This window comes from Astyanax mexicanus, chromosome 9 (genome assembly GCF_023375975.1).
Source record: "Astyanax mexicanus isolate ESR-SI-001 chromosome 9, AstMex3_surface, whole genome shotgun sequence".
Taxonomy (NCBI): Eukaryota; Metazoa; Chordata; class Actinopteri; order Characiformes; family Acestrorhamphidae; genus Astyanax; species Astyanax mexicanus.
Window position 1 is genome coordinate 9,401,350 of NC_064416.1, and position 19,076 is coordinate 9,420,425.

General features: G+C 39.0%; 1 protein-coding gene across 3 annotated transcripts in view; it reads right to left on the bottom strand.

The window, feature by feature from the left end:
• The window catches only part of vaspb (vasodilator stimulated phosphoprotein b), a 37,891-nt gene extending 21,954 nt beyond the window's left edge, over positions 1-15,937 (bottom strand). The window contains exon 1 of one of the 3 annotated variants that reach the window (XM_049483253.1): positions 15,584-15,937. In XM_049483253.1, coding sequence (XP_049339210.1) covers positions 15,584-15,588 — 5 coding nt within the window. In that variant the 5' untranslated portion in view covers positions 15,589-15,937. The remainder of the gene's footprint in view (positions 1-15,583) is intronic. The other 2 variants (XM_049483252.1, XM_049483254.1) reach the window with 2 other exon arrangements.
• Positions 15,938-19,076: the final 3,139 nt, after the last annotated feature.

Sequence of the window (19,076 nt, forward strand, 5' to 3'; positions counted from 1 at the left end):
TGCAGCAAAAATAGTCCAAAAGAAAAACACTATTTTGCACTATTTTAGGGATGTAGTGTAAAACTACACAAATTTGGCAACTGAAATAAAATAATAATAATATTTGAATAAAAATAATAAAAACTTTTTTTTTTTTTGCTGTTTGCTGAAACTTTTTTTAAAAACGTATTTACTATTTTTACCCATTTTGGCACCAATGTCCTGCTGTATTTCACTGTTTTCAGCAGTTATTTAATGATGTAAAAACTGCATTATTACAGAATTTCAGAAAGTACTTTTTTTAAGGGGAAACAGTTTAAAATGGACACACAGCTGATCTGTGAAATCTGCCATTTTCCCTTATCTGCTTGTTTAATCCACCTGTTTATCTCCTTAAGCAGAATCTTTCCTTCTTCATTTGTCATATTCTACGCTGATATTTTGACTTTTTAAAATTAAACTGGTACTTAAACAAACTACACACAAATTATAAAATATGCAGTTAGACAAACATGTATGGACATTAATGAAATACCATAAAATTAAACATGCAATAAAATCACAGCTCATTTTTAATTGGTCAACAGCCAATTTTGTTCCCCTATAATTCAGTACAGACATGTGTAGGTTCTCTTGTGGTTTGGAGAGTAAATACAGTGTTTTTGTGATGTTGTCATGACAATGTCTGGATAGTTCTTCCCCGCTGTACAGAAATCAGAGCCCATTGCACTCCTGGGCAGTGAGGAGTTAACAGGAAGTGGACGCTCCTGCAGGAGAACATGACTGTAAAAGGCTTGAAACACACACAAACACACACAGCTGCTTCTGCTACAAGTACAGTCAGGCCCATTAGTCTCCTCCTTCATTCCTCCTTTCTTTTCTCTCTCTCTCTTTACATTATGTGAATAACTCACTCAAGGTGAGATGAACTGCTAATTAATGCTAAAATTAAAAAAAGGAAAATCACTTAGTTTTAGTAACAGCACTTGTGTGTGTATGTGTGTGTGTGTGTGAGTGAGTTAGAGTGTGTGTAGTGGTGGTACACACTGATATCTGAATGACAGAATAAACATTTTGTGTTTGGGTTAATTCTGAATAGGTACAGTACGTTTTGTACTAAAAGTTAAACCAAAACTAAACAAAATGAAACATTTGGTTGAAGGCTGAATACTGCCTACAACATACACTCGTTTTTCATTCACTTAAATGAAAATAAGAAGTAGGAACCACAAGGCATCTCACAATGCAATTTTACTATGATAACGATGATATAACAATCCTTGATATTGTGATACTCAATATGTTGCAAGAAAATACTCTATGATACTTCACACCATCTATGTTACTGAAGAGGATAAAATAGTCCTACATGAACAAATACCAGGAATTATGGATTTATTGGTGTCAGTTTCACACCATGTACTGATAATTCATCACAAACCAAAGCAAGACAATACCACAGATATATAAAAATCTTACCAGCACAACATTTTTGTGCGTCCCAGCAGAGGAAACTGACCTGTGCGTTCACACTGTGAAGATAAACCAGCAGCTCATTTAAGGGAACAGCAATGCTATTTTATTCTTTATTCTGTTTATTGTTGAGTTAAAAGTCGGGTTTGCGCTCTGCAGTGTGTCCTTGAGTAGGGTGTAAGATAGGATTCTCAGTCTTTTTATTTACTTGTTTAAACACAAAGTGCCTTTTTGGGACATTTTCATCCAAATAGTTTCATTTTCTCCATATTTGGTATATTCCTATTTTCTGCTCCTGTGAACATTTAAAACACAACCAACACCAAGCACTATTCCTGCATTAGATTAGTATGTTTTTTGTCATTAATATTTAATAATAGTAATTAGATCAACTTTGTATTGTTCCACGTCCTTGTCCAGAAGAGCTGGGCTTCAATTTTGTACAATGCCAAATCATGATTGGCCCTTATTATAGGCACTTTGCTAACCCAACGTTAAATGAAGTCCTGCTACCAAGGCACTATTCCAACAAGACAATGCTCACCCACATACTGCTGCCATCTCAAGAGCTTGCCTAGAAGACACATATACTACGCACCCAGACAGACAGCCGCTTTGCCAGACCTGTCTTCGACTGGAAAATGTGTGGGTTGTTTTTTCATTGGATGCTCAATCAACACTTCATGCCAGGAACTGTGTGAGAATATTAGAGCTGCATGTGGGGGATTATCACAGGACCCCATTAGGAATCTCTACAACTCCATGCTGGGACTTCTGGTATGTTGTTACGGTTGTGTTTTTATAATTTATTGTTCCAATCTTCCTTTCGAAGATTCCGAAACTTCCTTCCGCGTGCAAATATTTCTCTGATGATGATGAGTGTGTTTTGCTTGTTTGTTTGAGTTGCTAATGGTGATATTCAGAATGACAGTCAATCCTCAGTGTCTGTGCTTAACTCAGACTGTTCTTACTGTGCTTCCACAGCACCAGTCTTAATTCCTTGAAATCCTTAAAACTCAATCTGTTCCCAGACTGCTAAAGTACCCGAGTGATGAGGAATTTACAGATGAAGCCAACTCTGGACCCAGTGCTGTTTAAAAAAAAAAAGAAAATAAAAAACATATAAAAAAATCTATATTGCTGATTTAACGGGATTAGATTTGGTCTGTGGAGTAGAAATAATAGAATGCCTTGATTCAGATTCATTAAAACAAAGAACAAAGTTTTGCACTGACATTACAAATGTCTTGGGACAGGAATTAGTGTTGTGTGCCATGACTTTTGCCATGTCCCAATCAAGATAAAGAAGGCTGCTGGTCATGATCATTACCTACTGTGACTTAAATTCAATCTCTTCAAGTCTCTGTATTGCCATGAGCACACCAGCCCTGACCAAAGTTAAATCTCACTCACAAGACAACACCTTACAACTTATAGAGGTGTGACCATTTCCAAGTTATCCCCTGAGTTAACATTTCATGGTGTATCTGCGTATTAGGCAGCAAGTTAATATTCAGTTCCAGAAGCAGGAAAACGGGTAAGTCTAAAAACCTGAGACGCTTTGACAAGAATCATTGTTTGAGGACATTTTATTTCATATATGGGGACCTTGTAGTGAGCGCTTTAGTGCTGCCTTTGCTGTGTAGTGCACACCTCGCCCCACACAGCGCTGTTGTGATGATCTGGAGATCCATCACGTATGACAGTCTGTCACCCCTTGTAGTGATACAAGGGACACTAAACAGCTTAACAACATGTGAAGGACATCCTTACAGGGTAGTACAGCCAACTAGCATTTTTCAGCAGGATAATGCTCGCCCACACACAGCAAAGGTTATAAAATGTCCTTCCTTCACCTGCACTGATGCAAACTTATCACCAATTTAGAATTTATGGGAGCAAGGAGCAGCTGGGATGCCAGATTTGATAACCTACGAGTGTAAAGGATCTTTGGTTAATGTGCTGCAGGATGCCATACAGAACCTGTATTCCTCCATGTCCAACCATATCTAATCTTGTATACAGGCTACTAGAGTTTTCTTTTAAGCTTTTCGTCCTAATATTGCAACTACTTAAAAAATATTTTAATACACTCACGTTGAACAATAAACTTCTTGGTGCTGTTTTTGTCTTTTTCTCCCAATTTAGCTTGGCCAATTGTCCCACCCATTCAGATTCTAGTCAGCTGTATATCCCCCATCACAAGTGATGCCACAACACAAGGAGGGTGAAGACTAGCACATGCCTCCTCTGATACATGTGAAGTCAGACTCCACCTCTTTTCCACTACTGCTTGATGCAGCATTGACGAGTAGCAACACAGTGCACTTGGAGGAAAGCACAGCGACTCGGTTCTGATACATCAGCTCACAGACGCCTTTTGCTGATCGACATCACTCTAGGGAGTGATAAGGGGAAAAAGCATCATCTACCCACCCAGAGGGATCAAGGCCAATTGTGCTCTCCCAGGGTTCCAACAGCTGATGGCAAGCTGCATGACTGGGATTTGAACCAGTGAATTCTCAGTCATAGCAGCAGTGCTTAGCCTACTACAGTGAATGGGTTATACATTTTATGCAGTATTTACGCACTTTAACTAAGTGGGGTAATGAGTGTTATATCTATATACTATTATTCAGGAAAATGTTACCAGTAATTGCTTTGTGTTTATTACACTGGAATAAAGCCACGTATTATGTATAATTTTCCAACTGTATGTATGGTATAAAATATTCCCATAACCCTGACCTTAAACCCCCTCTCTGGGAGATTTCTAAAGGAGATTTAGGCTGAAATCATACAGAGCGGTAAATCTACAGGCTGCTGTGGTCTATCGGGTCCCTCAGGGATGCAGATCAGTGCCATCACTCCTCCTCCTCCACCCAGAACATGCTGGAGCCTGTAGGGATGGAGCTACAGGCTACAGCTTTTAGTGCACATACACCTTTTTCTCACTCTCTGTCTTTTTGTCTCTGTCTTTTTGTCTCTGTCTGTCTCTATATCTGTCTGTGTCGCTCTCTCCCAGCTTTATTTTTGTTCCTCTCTTCCCAGAAAGCGAGCCGCAAATGCATTTTTAAAGTCTCCATTAATAAGTCAGGCAGGAATGTTAATGGTGAAGCATTAAAGCTGAGGAACGTTTCCTTTAGGTTGGCGCTGAAGCCGAGAGCAGACTGATCCGGCGATGTTCCGGCTCCTCCTCGGCGCTGCCTGGCCTTATATGGGTCCCAAACCAGCAATCAGAGGTTCTTCAGCTCCATTTACAGTTCTGAGCTGCAACTCCGTAATTTAACCTCAGTTTCCACAGGCTGGGGGGCTGGATGGGGGGTCTATAACTGCTTAATCAGCTTTATCATACCGCGGGCAAAGCAGAGGGGGATTTTCATCAAATTGCTTCAGGAATTTTATAATTCAGACTCACACTGAGGAATTTAGCCTGAGGCTAACAGACACTGATGTATACCAGAGCAGTTAGCTGCTAGCGGCCAGTAGCAGGTCCACAGTCTGCTCCAGGAACCCATTAATCCTGCAGTGTTTATCTGACCATTCCAGAAACATTCAGCAGAGTTTATTTATAGAACGAACTCTTTCAACTCATCAAATCCTCCGAAATCATGACTTCACTCCTCAAACACAGAATGCTCAGTTGGTTGAGTGAGAGCGGAGTGAGATGTGCAGGTAGCTAAAGAGAGACGTAACTAAAAAGAGAGTGGTGTGTAGGTTATAGAGATAGAGAGAGTAGGGTAAGATGTGCAGGTTGTTGGAGTGAGAGTGGAGTGAGATGTGCAGAGCAAAAAATGAGATAAGCAGGTTGCTAAAGTCACAGTGGAGTGAGACGTACCAGTAACTAGAATGAGAGTAGAGTGAGTTGTGCAGGTTGGTAGAATGAGAGTGGAGTGAGAGCTGCCATAACTAGAATGCGAGTGTAGGGAGATGTGCAGGTTGTTGGAGTGAAAATGGAGTGTGATGTGCAGGTTGTTGGAGTGAGAGGTCAGGGAACTAGAGTGAGATGTGTAGGTTGTTGGAGTGAAAATGGAGTGTGATGTGCAGGTTGCTGGAGTGAGAGGTCAGGGAACTAGTGTGAGGTGTGCAGGTTAGTAGCAGAGTAGAGTAAGATGTACAGGTTTTGGAATGACAGTGGGGTGAGATATGTGGGGAACTAGAGTGAGATGTGCAGGTTAATGGAGTGAAAATGGAGTGAGGTGTGCAGGGAACTAGAGTGAGATGTGCAGGTTAATGGAGTGAAAATGGAGTGAGGTGTGCAGGGAACTAAAGTGAGATATGCAGGTTAATGGAGTGAAATTGGAGTGAGGTGTGCAGGGAACTAGAGTGAGATGTGCAGGTTAATGGAGTGAAAATGGAGTGAGGTGTGCAGGGAACTAAAGTGAGATATGCAGGTTAATGGAGTGAAATTGGAGTGAGGTGTGCAGGGAACTAGAGTGAGATATGCAGGTTGTTGGTGAGAGATGTGCAGGGAACCAAAGTGAGATGCACAGGCAGCTACAGTGAGACTTGAGTGATTAGTGCCAGAATCTAGAATGAGAGTGGAGTGAGATGTGCAGGTTGTTGGAGTGAGATAGGAGTGAGATGAGCAGGTTGTTGGAGTGAGATAGGAGTTAGATGAGCAGGTTGTTGGAGTGAGAGTGGAGTAAAAATGTGCAGGGGACTACAGTGATGTTTGAGGTCGTTGGAGTGAGATGTGCAGGAAACTAGTGTGAGATGTGCAGGTTAGTAGAGTGGGATGTGCAGGTTGTTGGAGTGAGAGTGGGGTGAGATGTGCAGGTTTTTGGAGAGTGAGATGTGCAGGGAATCAAAGTGAGTTGTGCAGGTTTTTGGAGAGTGAGATGTGCAGGTTAGTAGAGTGGGATGTGCAGATGGTTGGAGTGAGAGTGGAGTGAGATGTGCAGGTTTTTGGAGAGTGAGATGTGCAGGTTAGAAGAGTGGGATGTGCAGATGGTTGGAGTGAGAGTGGAGTGAGATGTGCAGGTTTTTGGAGAGTGAGATGTGCAGGGAATCAAAGTGAGTTGTGCAGGTTTTTGGAGAGTGAGATGTGCAGGTTTTTGGAGAGTGAGATGTGCAGGTTAGTAGAGTGGGATGTGCAGATGGTTGGAGTAAGAGTGGAGTGAGATGTGCAGGTTTTTGGAGAGTGAGATGTGCAGGTTAGTAGAGTGGGATGTGCAGATGGTTGGAGTGAGAGTGGAGTGAGATGTGCAGGTTTTTGGAGAGTGAGATGTGCAGGTTAGAAGAGTGGGATGTGCAGATGGTTGGAGTGAGAGTGGAGTGAGATGTGCAGGTTTTTGGAGAGTGAGATGTGCAGGTTAGTAGAGTGGGATGTGCAGATGGTAGGAGTGAGAGTGGAGTGAGATGTGCAGGTTTTTGGAGAGTGAGATGTGCAGGGAACCAGAGTGAGGTGTGCAGACAGCTGAAGTGAGAGTGGAGTGATACATGCCAGTACCTAGAATGAGAGTGGAATGAGATGTACAGGTTAGTAGAGAGAGTAGAGTAAGAAGTGCATGTTGGAGTGAGTGGAGTGAGAGTGGGACGAGATGTGCAGGCAGCTAAAGTGAAAGTGCAGTAATATTTTCCAATACCTACAATGAGATTGGAGTGAGATGTGCAGGGACCAAATAATAATCAGCTGGCTATTCTCTAATTTGAGATAAATACAAATAAAATATCCTACATTGACTTGCATTACACACTGTTTTATCCGTACAGTAGGGATACACCAATACACCATAATGAAAAATTTGTCCTAAAATTCTAAACAATATTTTGCCAAATATGAATCTAATTCAGAATACCAGAATAAATTATATAGCCTAAATGCATTTTCAGTTTTGGACTGAATAATATCAAATATTCAGGGCATCCTTAATAATAATAATAAAAAAATAGTCAGTATTGTTTTACTACTATTGTTTGTTCTCCTAGAAAGACAAACACAGTAAATTCCCTTCAGAGCGAGAGAAACACTGTTATTAATCATTTAACAGGACGTCTTGCTGGCATTGAATAAACTCTATTTGCTGTGGAAACGAGCAAATCTGCATCTTACTGTTTCTGCTTCTGAATCTTTACGACTGATATCATTCTAGGAAAATAAACACTCCTTACAACTTTAGTGCGAAAACTGTTGTAGGCCAAACAAACGAGGTTAAAACTACTGTTGGTTTGATTAAACATGGCTAAATATTGTGCACTAAATGGTGTAGGTTAAATGGGTGGTGAAAATCTTTCAGTAGGCCAAACAGATGGGCTAATGAGTAGTTTTAAACTGCTCTAGGCTGAATGGGTGGGGCTTAATTCTTTACTACATGTTTTTAACTTAAAAAAACTAATCTTTTAAAGCTTTTAAAAAAACACTAATTTTTCTCTGCTTACAGAAGTAAAATAACTGAGATTGATCAGAATCGGCAAAGAGAAAATTCTAATCCGTCACTAATTCAGAAAAAAAGGAGAAAAAGAAGGAGAAAAAGAAGGAGAAAGAAAATACAGTGAAAGTCAGTCCTCCAGAAGACAACCGACCCCACTTGAGCTGTAAGTGCCTCAATAACAAACAGCAGTAAATATTAATATAAACAGCCATAAACAATAATACACAACAGTAAACATCTCCACTGCTGAAAACATTAATTTTAACCCCCTAACCCCCAGCCCAGATTCCTGCACTGAACTGTGGGAGATTTCTGTGAGCAGCACTAATCCCGACACGCAGTCCAATTAGGGTCCATTCAAGGAGGATAATGAACCAATCAGCAGGGGGCAGGGGTGTGGCCAAGAGGCCTAGTTCAATGCTAAAGAAGAATGAGTGTGGCAGAGAGCCAACACTCTTACACACACTAATAGACAGACACACACACACCCCTATCCCATACATCCCAATCTCTAAGGTACAGCTTGTTTTTTATTCGGGCAGCCAATCAGACCACAGCTCTTTAGACCTCATTCACACCTGCCATTAAAATGCATCCTGGGTATTAAAGTGCATCATGCACTGCACATGATATTACTGAGATCACAATACTGTAATAAAACAGTAACTTTACTAAGTGAAATTGTTTTTTCATATTTGTTGCCACAATATTTGTTAAAACAATAAATCACAATATTTAAAATTAATATTTAGTCATTAATATTTACTGGAGTATTGTTTGTACTTCACTACTATACTTAAGTATTAAAATAGTGTATCTGTAGCTAATGGAGTATTATTTTTTACTTTATTGCTGTACTTAAGTACTAAAATGCTGTATCTGTATCTACTGGAGTATTATTTTTACTTCACTACTGTACTCAAATACTAAAATAATGTATCTATCTTCTGGAGTATTATTTTTACTCCTAAGTCCACTTTTGCTTCACTATATATTGTGGATGAGTTTAATACTTTTAAATTGTCTATGTATTGTTTTAAAAAAGGAACTTTTTTGATAGAGCACTTGTAAATTTACTCAAGACTGGGTATAAAGTACTTTATACATGTTTGGTTAAATGTACAATAAATGTCTAATTGTAAGAGATAAAGAGAGATTGGTCTAGTAATGAATTACGGCTGGGTTTTGCAGTATAAACTCAGATGCTCTTAGTGGATTTTTTTTATTCAGGGGGAAGAGATGAGGAAATGAGTTCTGTAATGGCCTTCTCTCCTCCTCTTACTCCTCTGAATAAAGGCATTAAGAAACACAAGAGCAAATCAATATTGTTGCAGAGTTTAACAGAGCGTGTGTGTTTGTGTTTCAGAGGAGAGACAAGTTTCTTCTGGTGGAGAAAAACATCAAAAACATGCAGCAGCAGGAAATAGAAAATTACACAACCAGAATTCCACACTGAAGTTACGATGGAATGACTAAATCAGCACCTCACTGTCCAAGAACTTATGGACACAATACTTATGGATCAATCCTAAAGTAGAGATTTTAGTAGAGGTATTTTATCGTACTGTGATCTATTTTCTTGTTGCACTGTAAATACACTTTTTAAGTATATCAAGAATGTCAGTGCTTAAAGAATATTGACCAACTGTACATTTCCTTCCACAGAGTGTAAAAATCCTGTTAATTTGGATAAAGTACAGCATTTAAGCTATTGATGTACAAAATCCAGTGTACAAAATTTTGCTGCATACTGCCAAGGCCTTTAGGGAAAACTCAAACTACATACTGAAAAAAGTGATTTTAGTATTGTAAAAAGTACTTTGTAAAAGTATATTGAAAAAAAAGTTATTTTTAGAAAACAAGTAATTAGTTAACAGCTTACAGCTGATAAGTAGCAATGGAAATAAACTAAGCTTAACTAAAATCTAAACTAAAATTGTCTTTATCTGTAACTTCTCTAAAGAAAAGACTAAGTCAGGTGAGTACTGTTTCCTACACGTTCAAAAGACTCTTGAAACTGGAGAAACTGGAGAAAAACGATACAAGAAGGGTCATGTCTGGCTGACCCACATGGCAACAGCTTTAGCCATAAGCTCAGCTTAACATGATTGGACTAAGTCTTAGTTTCAGCAGTGAAGAGAAGAATTGGAGGTCTGACAGGTGAAGTGCTGTAATAAAGTTGTTGATACGATAATAAAGTAAAAAAGCAGCTAGTCTGGATCATACAGCACTCATACTGGACTACTAAACAATAAGAGTGTTCTAAAACTTTTGACCAGTAACATATATTGTTCATCACAAAAAATGTTTTATTGTGACATAATATTTTTTTTCCATATTGCTATATAACTCTATTCAACAGTCATTGATAGGTCTGTTACAATAATACTAGGCTAGCAAGTAATCATACAATAAATGGACATATTTCTATTTCTGAATTATTTCACATCATATAAGTCCTATTTCAATGCCAATGTCTGAACAACTTTAAAAATGTGAAGTTTGTTTTAAATAGCTTTGTAGTTCTTTCAAATTGTATAATTGCAATATTATATTAGCATTATATATCAGTGGATTACTACTTCTTATAATGGCAATATTCCAATAATAATGTTTCTCACAATAATCATGGTTGTCTTGCATAAAAATGTGCTGGGATCGGCTGTAACACAGCATGGGCTGATATCAGCTTTAGCTGCCTCATATTATCTCTCACTGTTTACTTTAGGGTAGTGGTTCCCAACCTTTAGCAACTTGCGGTCCACTCAACCCACCATAAAACGTTCTAGGCCATCTGAACCCATAATCTAAACAAATACAATAATAAAAGCACAATAATCAGTGCAGCCTATTGAAGTTAAAACATTTACAACAGAGTGTGAAACTACCTTCACCATGTTCACAGAATGTACTGTAGCCTGGATAGCTTTCACTACGAGCTAGGAGCTCTTGATTTGCTTCAAAATGGTACATTTAAATAATAGAGAAGTAAATCCTGGTGTTTCAGAGTCTGCTTTAACTCTGAGCAGCAGGTGGACAGTCCCCTGATTGTCTGCATTGCCCAGCAGAGGAAGTGGTTTATGGGCAGTCCCGACAGGGCCAGAGCTGATAGCGCTGCTGAATCACCCAAACGCTGTTAATCAGACATGAAACATTTCCTGAGTGACAGAAATACACATAGCAGAGCGACCAACTGACCAACCCTTAAGAGACCTTTACAGACCAGTCTGGACTAACTTCACTATCATAACTACAGAGGTGGCAAACTCAGTCATGAAAGTAAAAAAATAATATCCAGTCTGTTTTCTGAGATGCGTATCATCTATAAATTGGCAAAAAAAAAAAAGTTTTATGCCATTTTCTCCCCAATTTACAAGGCTAATTACCCAACCCACTCATTAAGACTCTCCCTATCACTAGTGATGCTCCAACACAATAAGAATGAAGACCAGCACATGCCTCCTCCGACACATGTGAAGTCAACCACTGCCTCATTGTCGAGTAGCATCTCAGCGTGCTCAGAGGAAAGCTTCTGATACATCAGCTCACAGACCCTTGTTCCAATTGACATCACCCTTTGAAGTGATGAGGGGAGGGAGTTCCATCTACCCATCCAGAGAGAGCAAGGCCAATTGTGCTCTCTCAGGGCTCCGGAAGCAGATGGCAAGCTACATGAACAGGATTCGAACCAGCAATCTCCCGATTATAGTAGCAGCGCTTAGCCTGCTGAACCACTTGGAGCCCCCATATTGCTGTTTAAACAGTCCACATGTGATTAAACCATTCAACAAAGCCGTGCTTAAGTTTGTAAAGATCAAGGCCACATGTGTCAAGGCCAATTTACACATCTGCATTAAATGCAATGTGGATATCAGAAGCTGGGATTGGTCTGCTGAGCCACCCACACATTCCAGCCTTGGCAGTTTAAACAGCAGAGCGACGCAGGGTCACAGAAGCACAAATGCACAGATTAAAAACTTACAGCAACATATGCTGCCTACAAGCAAATGTCATTTTCAAGGGCATCCATACATCGTTCAACAAGACAATGCAAAAGCACATGCTGCACACTTTGCAAAGAAATGGCTGGAGACGCTGAAGGTATAGATACTAGAACTGTCCCCAATAGGGAATAGGTGGAGAATAGGGTAATGTCGATCAGCACGAGGCATCTGTGAGCTGATGTATCAGAACCGAGTTGCTGCGCTTTCCTCCCTGTGCCCAGTGATGCTACTCAGCAATGCTACATCAGCAGCAGCTCAAAAAGAGGCGGAGTCTGACTTCACATGTATCGGAGGAGGCATGTGCTAGTCTTCACCCTTCTGGTGTTGGGGAATCACTAGTGATAGGGGAAGCCCTAATGAGTGGGTTGGGTAATTGGCCATGTAAACTGGGGAGAAAATGTGCTAAAAAAAATGTTGCACAACTTAAGACGAGTTTACAGGAAAAACGGAACAAAAACACACCTTTAACACTAAATCACTCAGTTTTCTCAGAGCCAAACGTTTGTTTAAAGTTGTGAGAAGGAATAATAGCATTATAATGTATAATTTATATAATTTAGAATGTGTTGCAGGTCTGTCATGCAGGAGTGGATGTGTGTTAACAAACAAAATGAAGTTGAGCAGCAAAACAGTTGCATTTTCCAAACTGTACCAACTTTTCCTGCTTTTTGGGGCTGTACAAAGAAGCCTCTTCAAAACCTCTTTCATTAACAGTGTATACAGAACTCAGAAGAGTCTCTGTTGTGACAGCAGGGGAGCGGTTTAGTACAGGGGACCCTCGGATCAGGTCCTAAGATATTCTAAACCAGAGCAGTTCTGCAGTGGAACGGTACGGCTCTGAGGAACGCAGTGTTTAGAGAACAGTGTTTACTGTGAGCACTCACTGCTGCTCTGCTCTACAGTGCACACACACACACACACACACACACACACACACGCCTGAACAGGCCGGGACAGGATAAGGAATGCCGCTCTATTCACTTCCGGGTTCAGCGGCCAACTCCCAGAGGATCCAAAAAGAGCTGCAGACGTGGGGGAGGGAGGGAAAAGAGACGAAAGACACGAAAGAAAGAGAAATAAAAATAAAGGAAGAACAGAAATAATAAATAATGAGAGAAAAAAGAGAGAGAAAAATAAAAAGTAAACTATGGAAGAAAGAAAGAACAATGAATGATTAAGAGAGAAACAAAAAAGAAAAGGGAAAAAGAAAAGAAAGAATAAAGAATGACAGACAAAATAAAGTGAGAACAAAATAAAAAGGAAAGTATGAAAGAGAGAAAGGAAAATGAATGATAAAATAAAATAAATAAATAATAATCAATACAGTAACATCTTCTGTATCTACCCCCACTTTCACTGGCTCAGGAAGTTTTAAACAATTAGCGAATCAGTGTATTGATTAGTAATACAGCCAATCAATTACTTCAGCATTATTCCAGCTGATCAATAAGTAGTCCAGCAGATCAATCTTAAAAAGGAGTAACAGCAGGCTGGGAAACACCAGAGTGAATATGGCTCCTGATTAGCCTTAATCACAGCAGGTATATCCAGTCAGAATTACAGTGTAGATATCTGAAATTTTAATTTCTACTTAGGGCTGGGAGGTTAATTTAATTAATTAGATTAATTGAATTATTTTTTATCAGTAACTGAAATACAAGGAGGTTATAATATGCACTGTGTTTAATATAAAAGGTGCATGGAAGGTTAAAGCGGGCTGATTACTATTAGTGGGGAAAAAAGGAAATTAAATACAAAGGAAACAACAGCCTGCACATCATTTTAAATGTTGCTGTCTGTTTACAAACAAAACAAAAACACCCAGACCTAATCATATTGTAGTGTAATAGTGATTTGTACTTTACATTATAGAGTTTTTCCAGTCAAATCAGAGTCAGGTCATGTATCGTGTACATGATAACATATTTTTGCATTTATGTGCATGCTTTAAATATAAATATGCACTTATATTGGCTATATGTGGTAGATTTTTTTGGTTACATTGCTATTTGTAGGTTACTCTTTGTTATGTTTTTGTTTCTCCTGAATTTCTAAAGCTTACACTTATATCAAATAAAACATATGTATATTTACTTTATTATACTCCGATTTATAAAAACAAAATGTTTTTGATTATTTTGATTTTCATATTACCAAGAATATCTTTATCGCAACAAAAAAAAAACACCTTTGTGATATAATGTTAGGCCCATATTGCAATTAGTGTGCATGCTTTAAATATGCGGAACTTTAGTTTGTGGTAGATTTTTGTGGTTACATTGCTTTTTTTTAATTGCTTAGGTTGTTACACTACTATTGGTTTACAACAAATCTTAGTAAGTTGCTGTTTTTTTTTGTTTGTTTCTACTGAATTTCTAAAACGTATGGTGTAATCCTAAATTTATGGTTTTTTTTTTTTAAAAAAAAAGGTTTTTAAATATTTTGATTTTCATATCGTCAAGAATATCTTTATCACAAAAAACAACAGAAAAGCACAACTGAGAGAAGTGAATGAAAGGGAGTAAGAGAGTGAGGCAGCTATCACCCGCACACCCTCAATTGAACCTCCTTTACAACTGAAACCCCCCCTCCACAAGCTATATTGTCCCATTTTGCTGGGCCAACAAAACTCCTAAACACACACACACACACACACACAAAAAAAAAAACTTAAATATTGTGATATTATATCGCCCACCCCTATTTAGAACTAGAGATCTTAGGTTAAATCAGCTGGTCACACAGGTCAGCTATAGGTGGGTTAACTAGGATAACTACTGCAGCGGTTCCAGACAGTTCCACAATGAAACCAGCAACAGCTTTTGTTTTTGAGGAAAAAACAACAGAAAAGCAACAAAAAGAAACAAAAAAGCAAAATTGACACAAGTGAGTGAGTACCCCCTTTACAATTGGGGACCCCCCCCTCCCAAAGCTATATTGTCCCACTTTGCTGGACCAAAAAAACTCCTTCACACACACACACACACACACACACACATCCTTAAATATTGTGATATTATATCACCAACCCCAAGTTAGGTCTAGTGGTTTTGAGGAAAAATCAACGAGAAAGCACCAAAAAAATCAAAACTGACACGTGAGTAAGTGAGGAGGCAGCTATCACCCTCATATCCTCAAATGGGACCCCCTTCATAACTGGGACTCCCATCCCAAAGCACTGTTGTCCACTTTGCTGGACCAACGAAACTCCTAAACACACACACACACACACACACAAATAAAACCCTTAAATATTGTAATATTATAGGTTTTATTATATATGATATTAAATATTTAAATATAAAATATTTATTATATATTATATTATTGGCTAGTGATTTTAGGTGAAAACGGCTGGTCACACAGGTCAGCTAATTATAGGTGGGTTAACTACGATAACTAGTGCAGCAGCTCCAGCAGTTTCACAATGAAACCAACAAAAGCTTTTGTTTTTTTTTTAGGAAAAAGCAACAAAGAAGCAACAAAAAAGCAACAAAAAGCCACACTGACACATGAGTGAGTGAGTGAGAGAGTGGGGGGCTATGACCCTCAAATGGTACCCCCCAGTTTTGCTGGGCCAACAAAACTCCTAAACACACACACACACACACACACACACACAGCTTGGGTTGTATTGAGCCTATTCAGGCACAGTGCGGCTCTTCCAGTGAGGGAGAAAGTTTCCTTTGTTGGTGTCCCGCCGCCGCACCGCGCTCTAAACCCGGGGCTAAACCAACCCTAAACCCGCCTCACCTCATGGCTCGACCCCGGCCGCTCCGCCGCCCCGCGGATCCGCTCCTGAAGCTCCAGAAAGTGGAAACACGCCGCTACAAAATGGACGAGAGGCTCCTGAATCCGCCCTCAGCGGCGGCGGCGCGGTGATTTCCTGGTTTGGGGAGAAGGGACGAAAAGTGGGAGGGAGAGAGAGAGCGGCAGCATGTCAGCAGCTCCAGTCCCCAGCCGAGCCCCGCGGCTCCTCCACCGCTCCTCCACCCCGCCTCTCTCTACTCCCGGCCCGCGCAGCGCCTCCACTCACCCCGCTCTACAGCTCTACACCTGCCGCTGCCGCCAGAGCCTCCATAAACTCCCCTCACTCACTTACTCACTACTACTGTCTCACTACTATCTCACTAAACCCGCTCACCATCCAGAGCCCATTCAGTTCCACAACAAACTCCGCGCACCCGCATTCCGACACCGCCCGCCCCTCACCCGCTGCGATTGGTCGGTCAGCGCTCCTGACCACCCAGCGAGGAACGTGATTGGCTGACCGAAGTGTACATCATCATCTAACGTTCATAACAAAACTCTACTGTACTCTATTGTACTACACTGTAAAGATTATTACTATTATATTAGCAGCTTAGGTTCAAAAGCTGCCTCAAAGTTATAATTTAGATCTCATTTAGATTTAAATCTACAGGTGCACCTCAAAAAATATATATATAATTGAAAAGTTACTTTATTTCAGAAATTCAGTTTAAAACGTTAAGCTCATATATTATATAGATGTATTAAACACAGAGTGATCTATTTTAAGCGTTTATTTCTTTTATTGTTGAAGATTATGGCTTACAGGCAATGAAAACCAAAAAAATCAGTGTCTCAGAAAATTAGAATTAGAATCATTATATATGATCAATTTGGTACTTTTGGCACTGTGGGCAGTGTGCCAAGTCCTGCTGGTAAATGAAATCCGCATCTCCATAAAAGTTGTCAGCAGAAGGAAGCATGAAGTCCTGTAAAATCTCCTGGTAGTAGCTGCGCTGACTTTGGACTTGAAATAACACAGTGGACCAACACTAACAGATGACATGGCTATCCAAAATGTTGAGTATGACACTGACAATGAGTGTGCATATATATGAATGAATCCATGCAGGGAAAGGAAACTTCCTTTTATAGCCAACAACCCCTTGGCTGGCTAGTCAACTAACATAAAACACAATGCACAAGAGAAGGTAGCCTGTGGGGCAGAACTACACACTAATGGTGAGTGAAGAAGAGAGGGAGACACACCCACTAAGCAAATAAATGTTTGCAGCAGCCCATGGGAAAGGTGTGAGCGATAACTCATAGTTTCAAGTTTCCACTTCAATAGTTGAAATGCTGACACAAATCATAAACTCTTTACTGCTCTAATTTCATTATCATGCTGCTATAGCAAACTTGCACTCTGGACTTCAAGTTGCTGCTATCTGTCTACTCTCTTTTTTTGGGGGGGGGGGGTATTTATCTATATCTATTTTGTATATTTTATTTTTATTGTATTCTTTTTTTTTGTTATCCTATTTTATCTATGTATCTATATCTATATATATATATATATATATATATATATATATATATATATATATATATATATATATATATATCTGTCTATATATATATATATATATATATATATATATATATATATATATATATATATATACAGCTCTTGGGTGTAAACTGGATCGTGAGATCACAATTTCGTTCCACCTCATGTACCACATGTGATGCGAATGCCAATAAAATCTCCTTGAATTCTTGAATCCTCAAAATCACAAAAGTTAATTTGATAAGTTAAGATAACTGAACAAAGTACGTTATACCTTATTGCTCAAATATTACAGTTTATAGTTAGCTAATCAATTTAACAGATACATATATCTATATATATATATATATATATATATATATTTTTTTTTTTTAAGTAATATTAAACTGGTTGGAACATCTGTACGAGTGAGTGGACGTATTGGAAACAAGTCACTGCGCTTTCCTCCGAGCGCGCTAGCCGCTCAGGCAATAATGCAGCAGCTCGAAAAAAGGGATGACTGACTTCACGTGTCGTAGGAGGCATGTGCTCGTCTGCACCCTCCTAGGATTGCAGGCACAAAAAAAATATTACAATTGATTATACATATATTACTGTGTTAAAAGTATTATTTTAATGAACTCACATGCACTAAAATTCTACTCTGACAATAGAAATCGACAGAGATACCCAAAACAATACCAACATCAATACACCATCCAAACACCAACAACAGCTCAACCTTCAGACCATCAACCAGTGTACAGCACCAGCCAATCACAGCGCAGTGCTGGGATTTACCTGAAAACAGGTGGGAAAAAAACAGCCCCAGAAGCCCCGCCTTTTAACCGCCATAATCCCAATCTGTGTTTAAAAGGGCAACACTGGGAGGAGGAGGGTTTACAGTTCACACAGACAGTACACTGCTACACAATTCTACACAATTCCCTACAATTCTACACAATTCTACACTCATTTATAAGCCCTTATACACTCCTACACAAGTCTACACATTTCTGAACACTTCTACACAATCCCACACTAATTTATAAACAATTCTACACGTCTACACAATTCCACAAAATTTATAAATGCTTCTACACACTCCTGTACACTGCTGCATGCTTCTACACACTCTATACAAAATTCTACATATTTCAGCACACTGCTACAAACTTCTATACAGTTATTTAAATTTCAGACCGATAAATAGTGATTGCGCATTACTGCAATTGTGTTATTAAAATGTTGTTACAATTGTATTCTTACCATATTACAATGATATGATGCTATAATACTACTGTGTATTACAATGTTATAGCTATTGTGTTATTACAACTGTTATTACTGTGTTATTGCAATTGCATTATTACAACAATGTTTTAGTGCTATTGGTACAACGTTATTGCAATGTTATTACTATTGCATCATTATTGTGTTATAACAGTGTTATTGCTGTTAATGTGTTATTACTATAATACCTTAATGTTATTATAGTGTTATTACCATGTCATTACTATTGGAGCATTAAAGGTCTATAGAAAAAAACTAATTTTCTGCTAATATATTAAAAGGTATTATGTGTAGAAATGCGAAAGTTACATTAAGCAGTTTTTTAGTTATTGATCCTGGAATAAACCGTATAATATAACCCATTCAATTCCAAAATGGATGTCGAAATTCAGGAGAGAAAATGCAGTATAATACTACTGCTTTTATAACTGTACTATACTGTACTGTTCTGTACTGCACTGAACATGCAGAGATCTTGGATTAACTCAGGTTTGGCGAGACTCTCCTGACTTCCAGAGTAGAAAATCCGACCTGTAGGAGAGCTCCAGTTTAAATGTCCTACTACAGTATCTGAGCTCAAATAAAATGCAGCATAATCCTGAAACTTTTTACTGTCCACTGTCCAACTTTTTACTGTCCATTTAACAGTGAGAG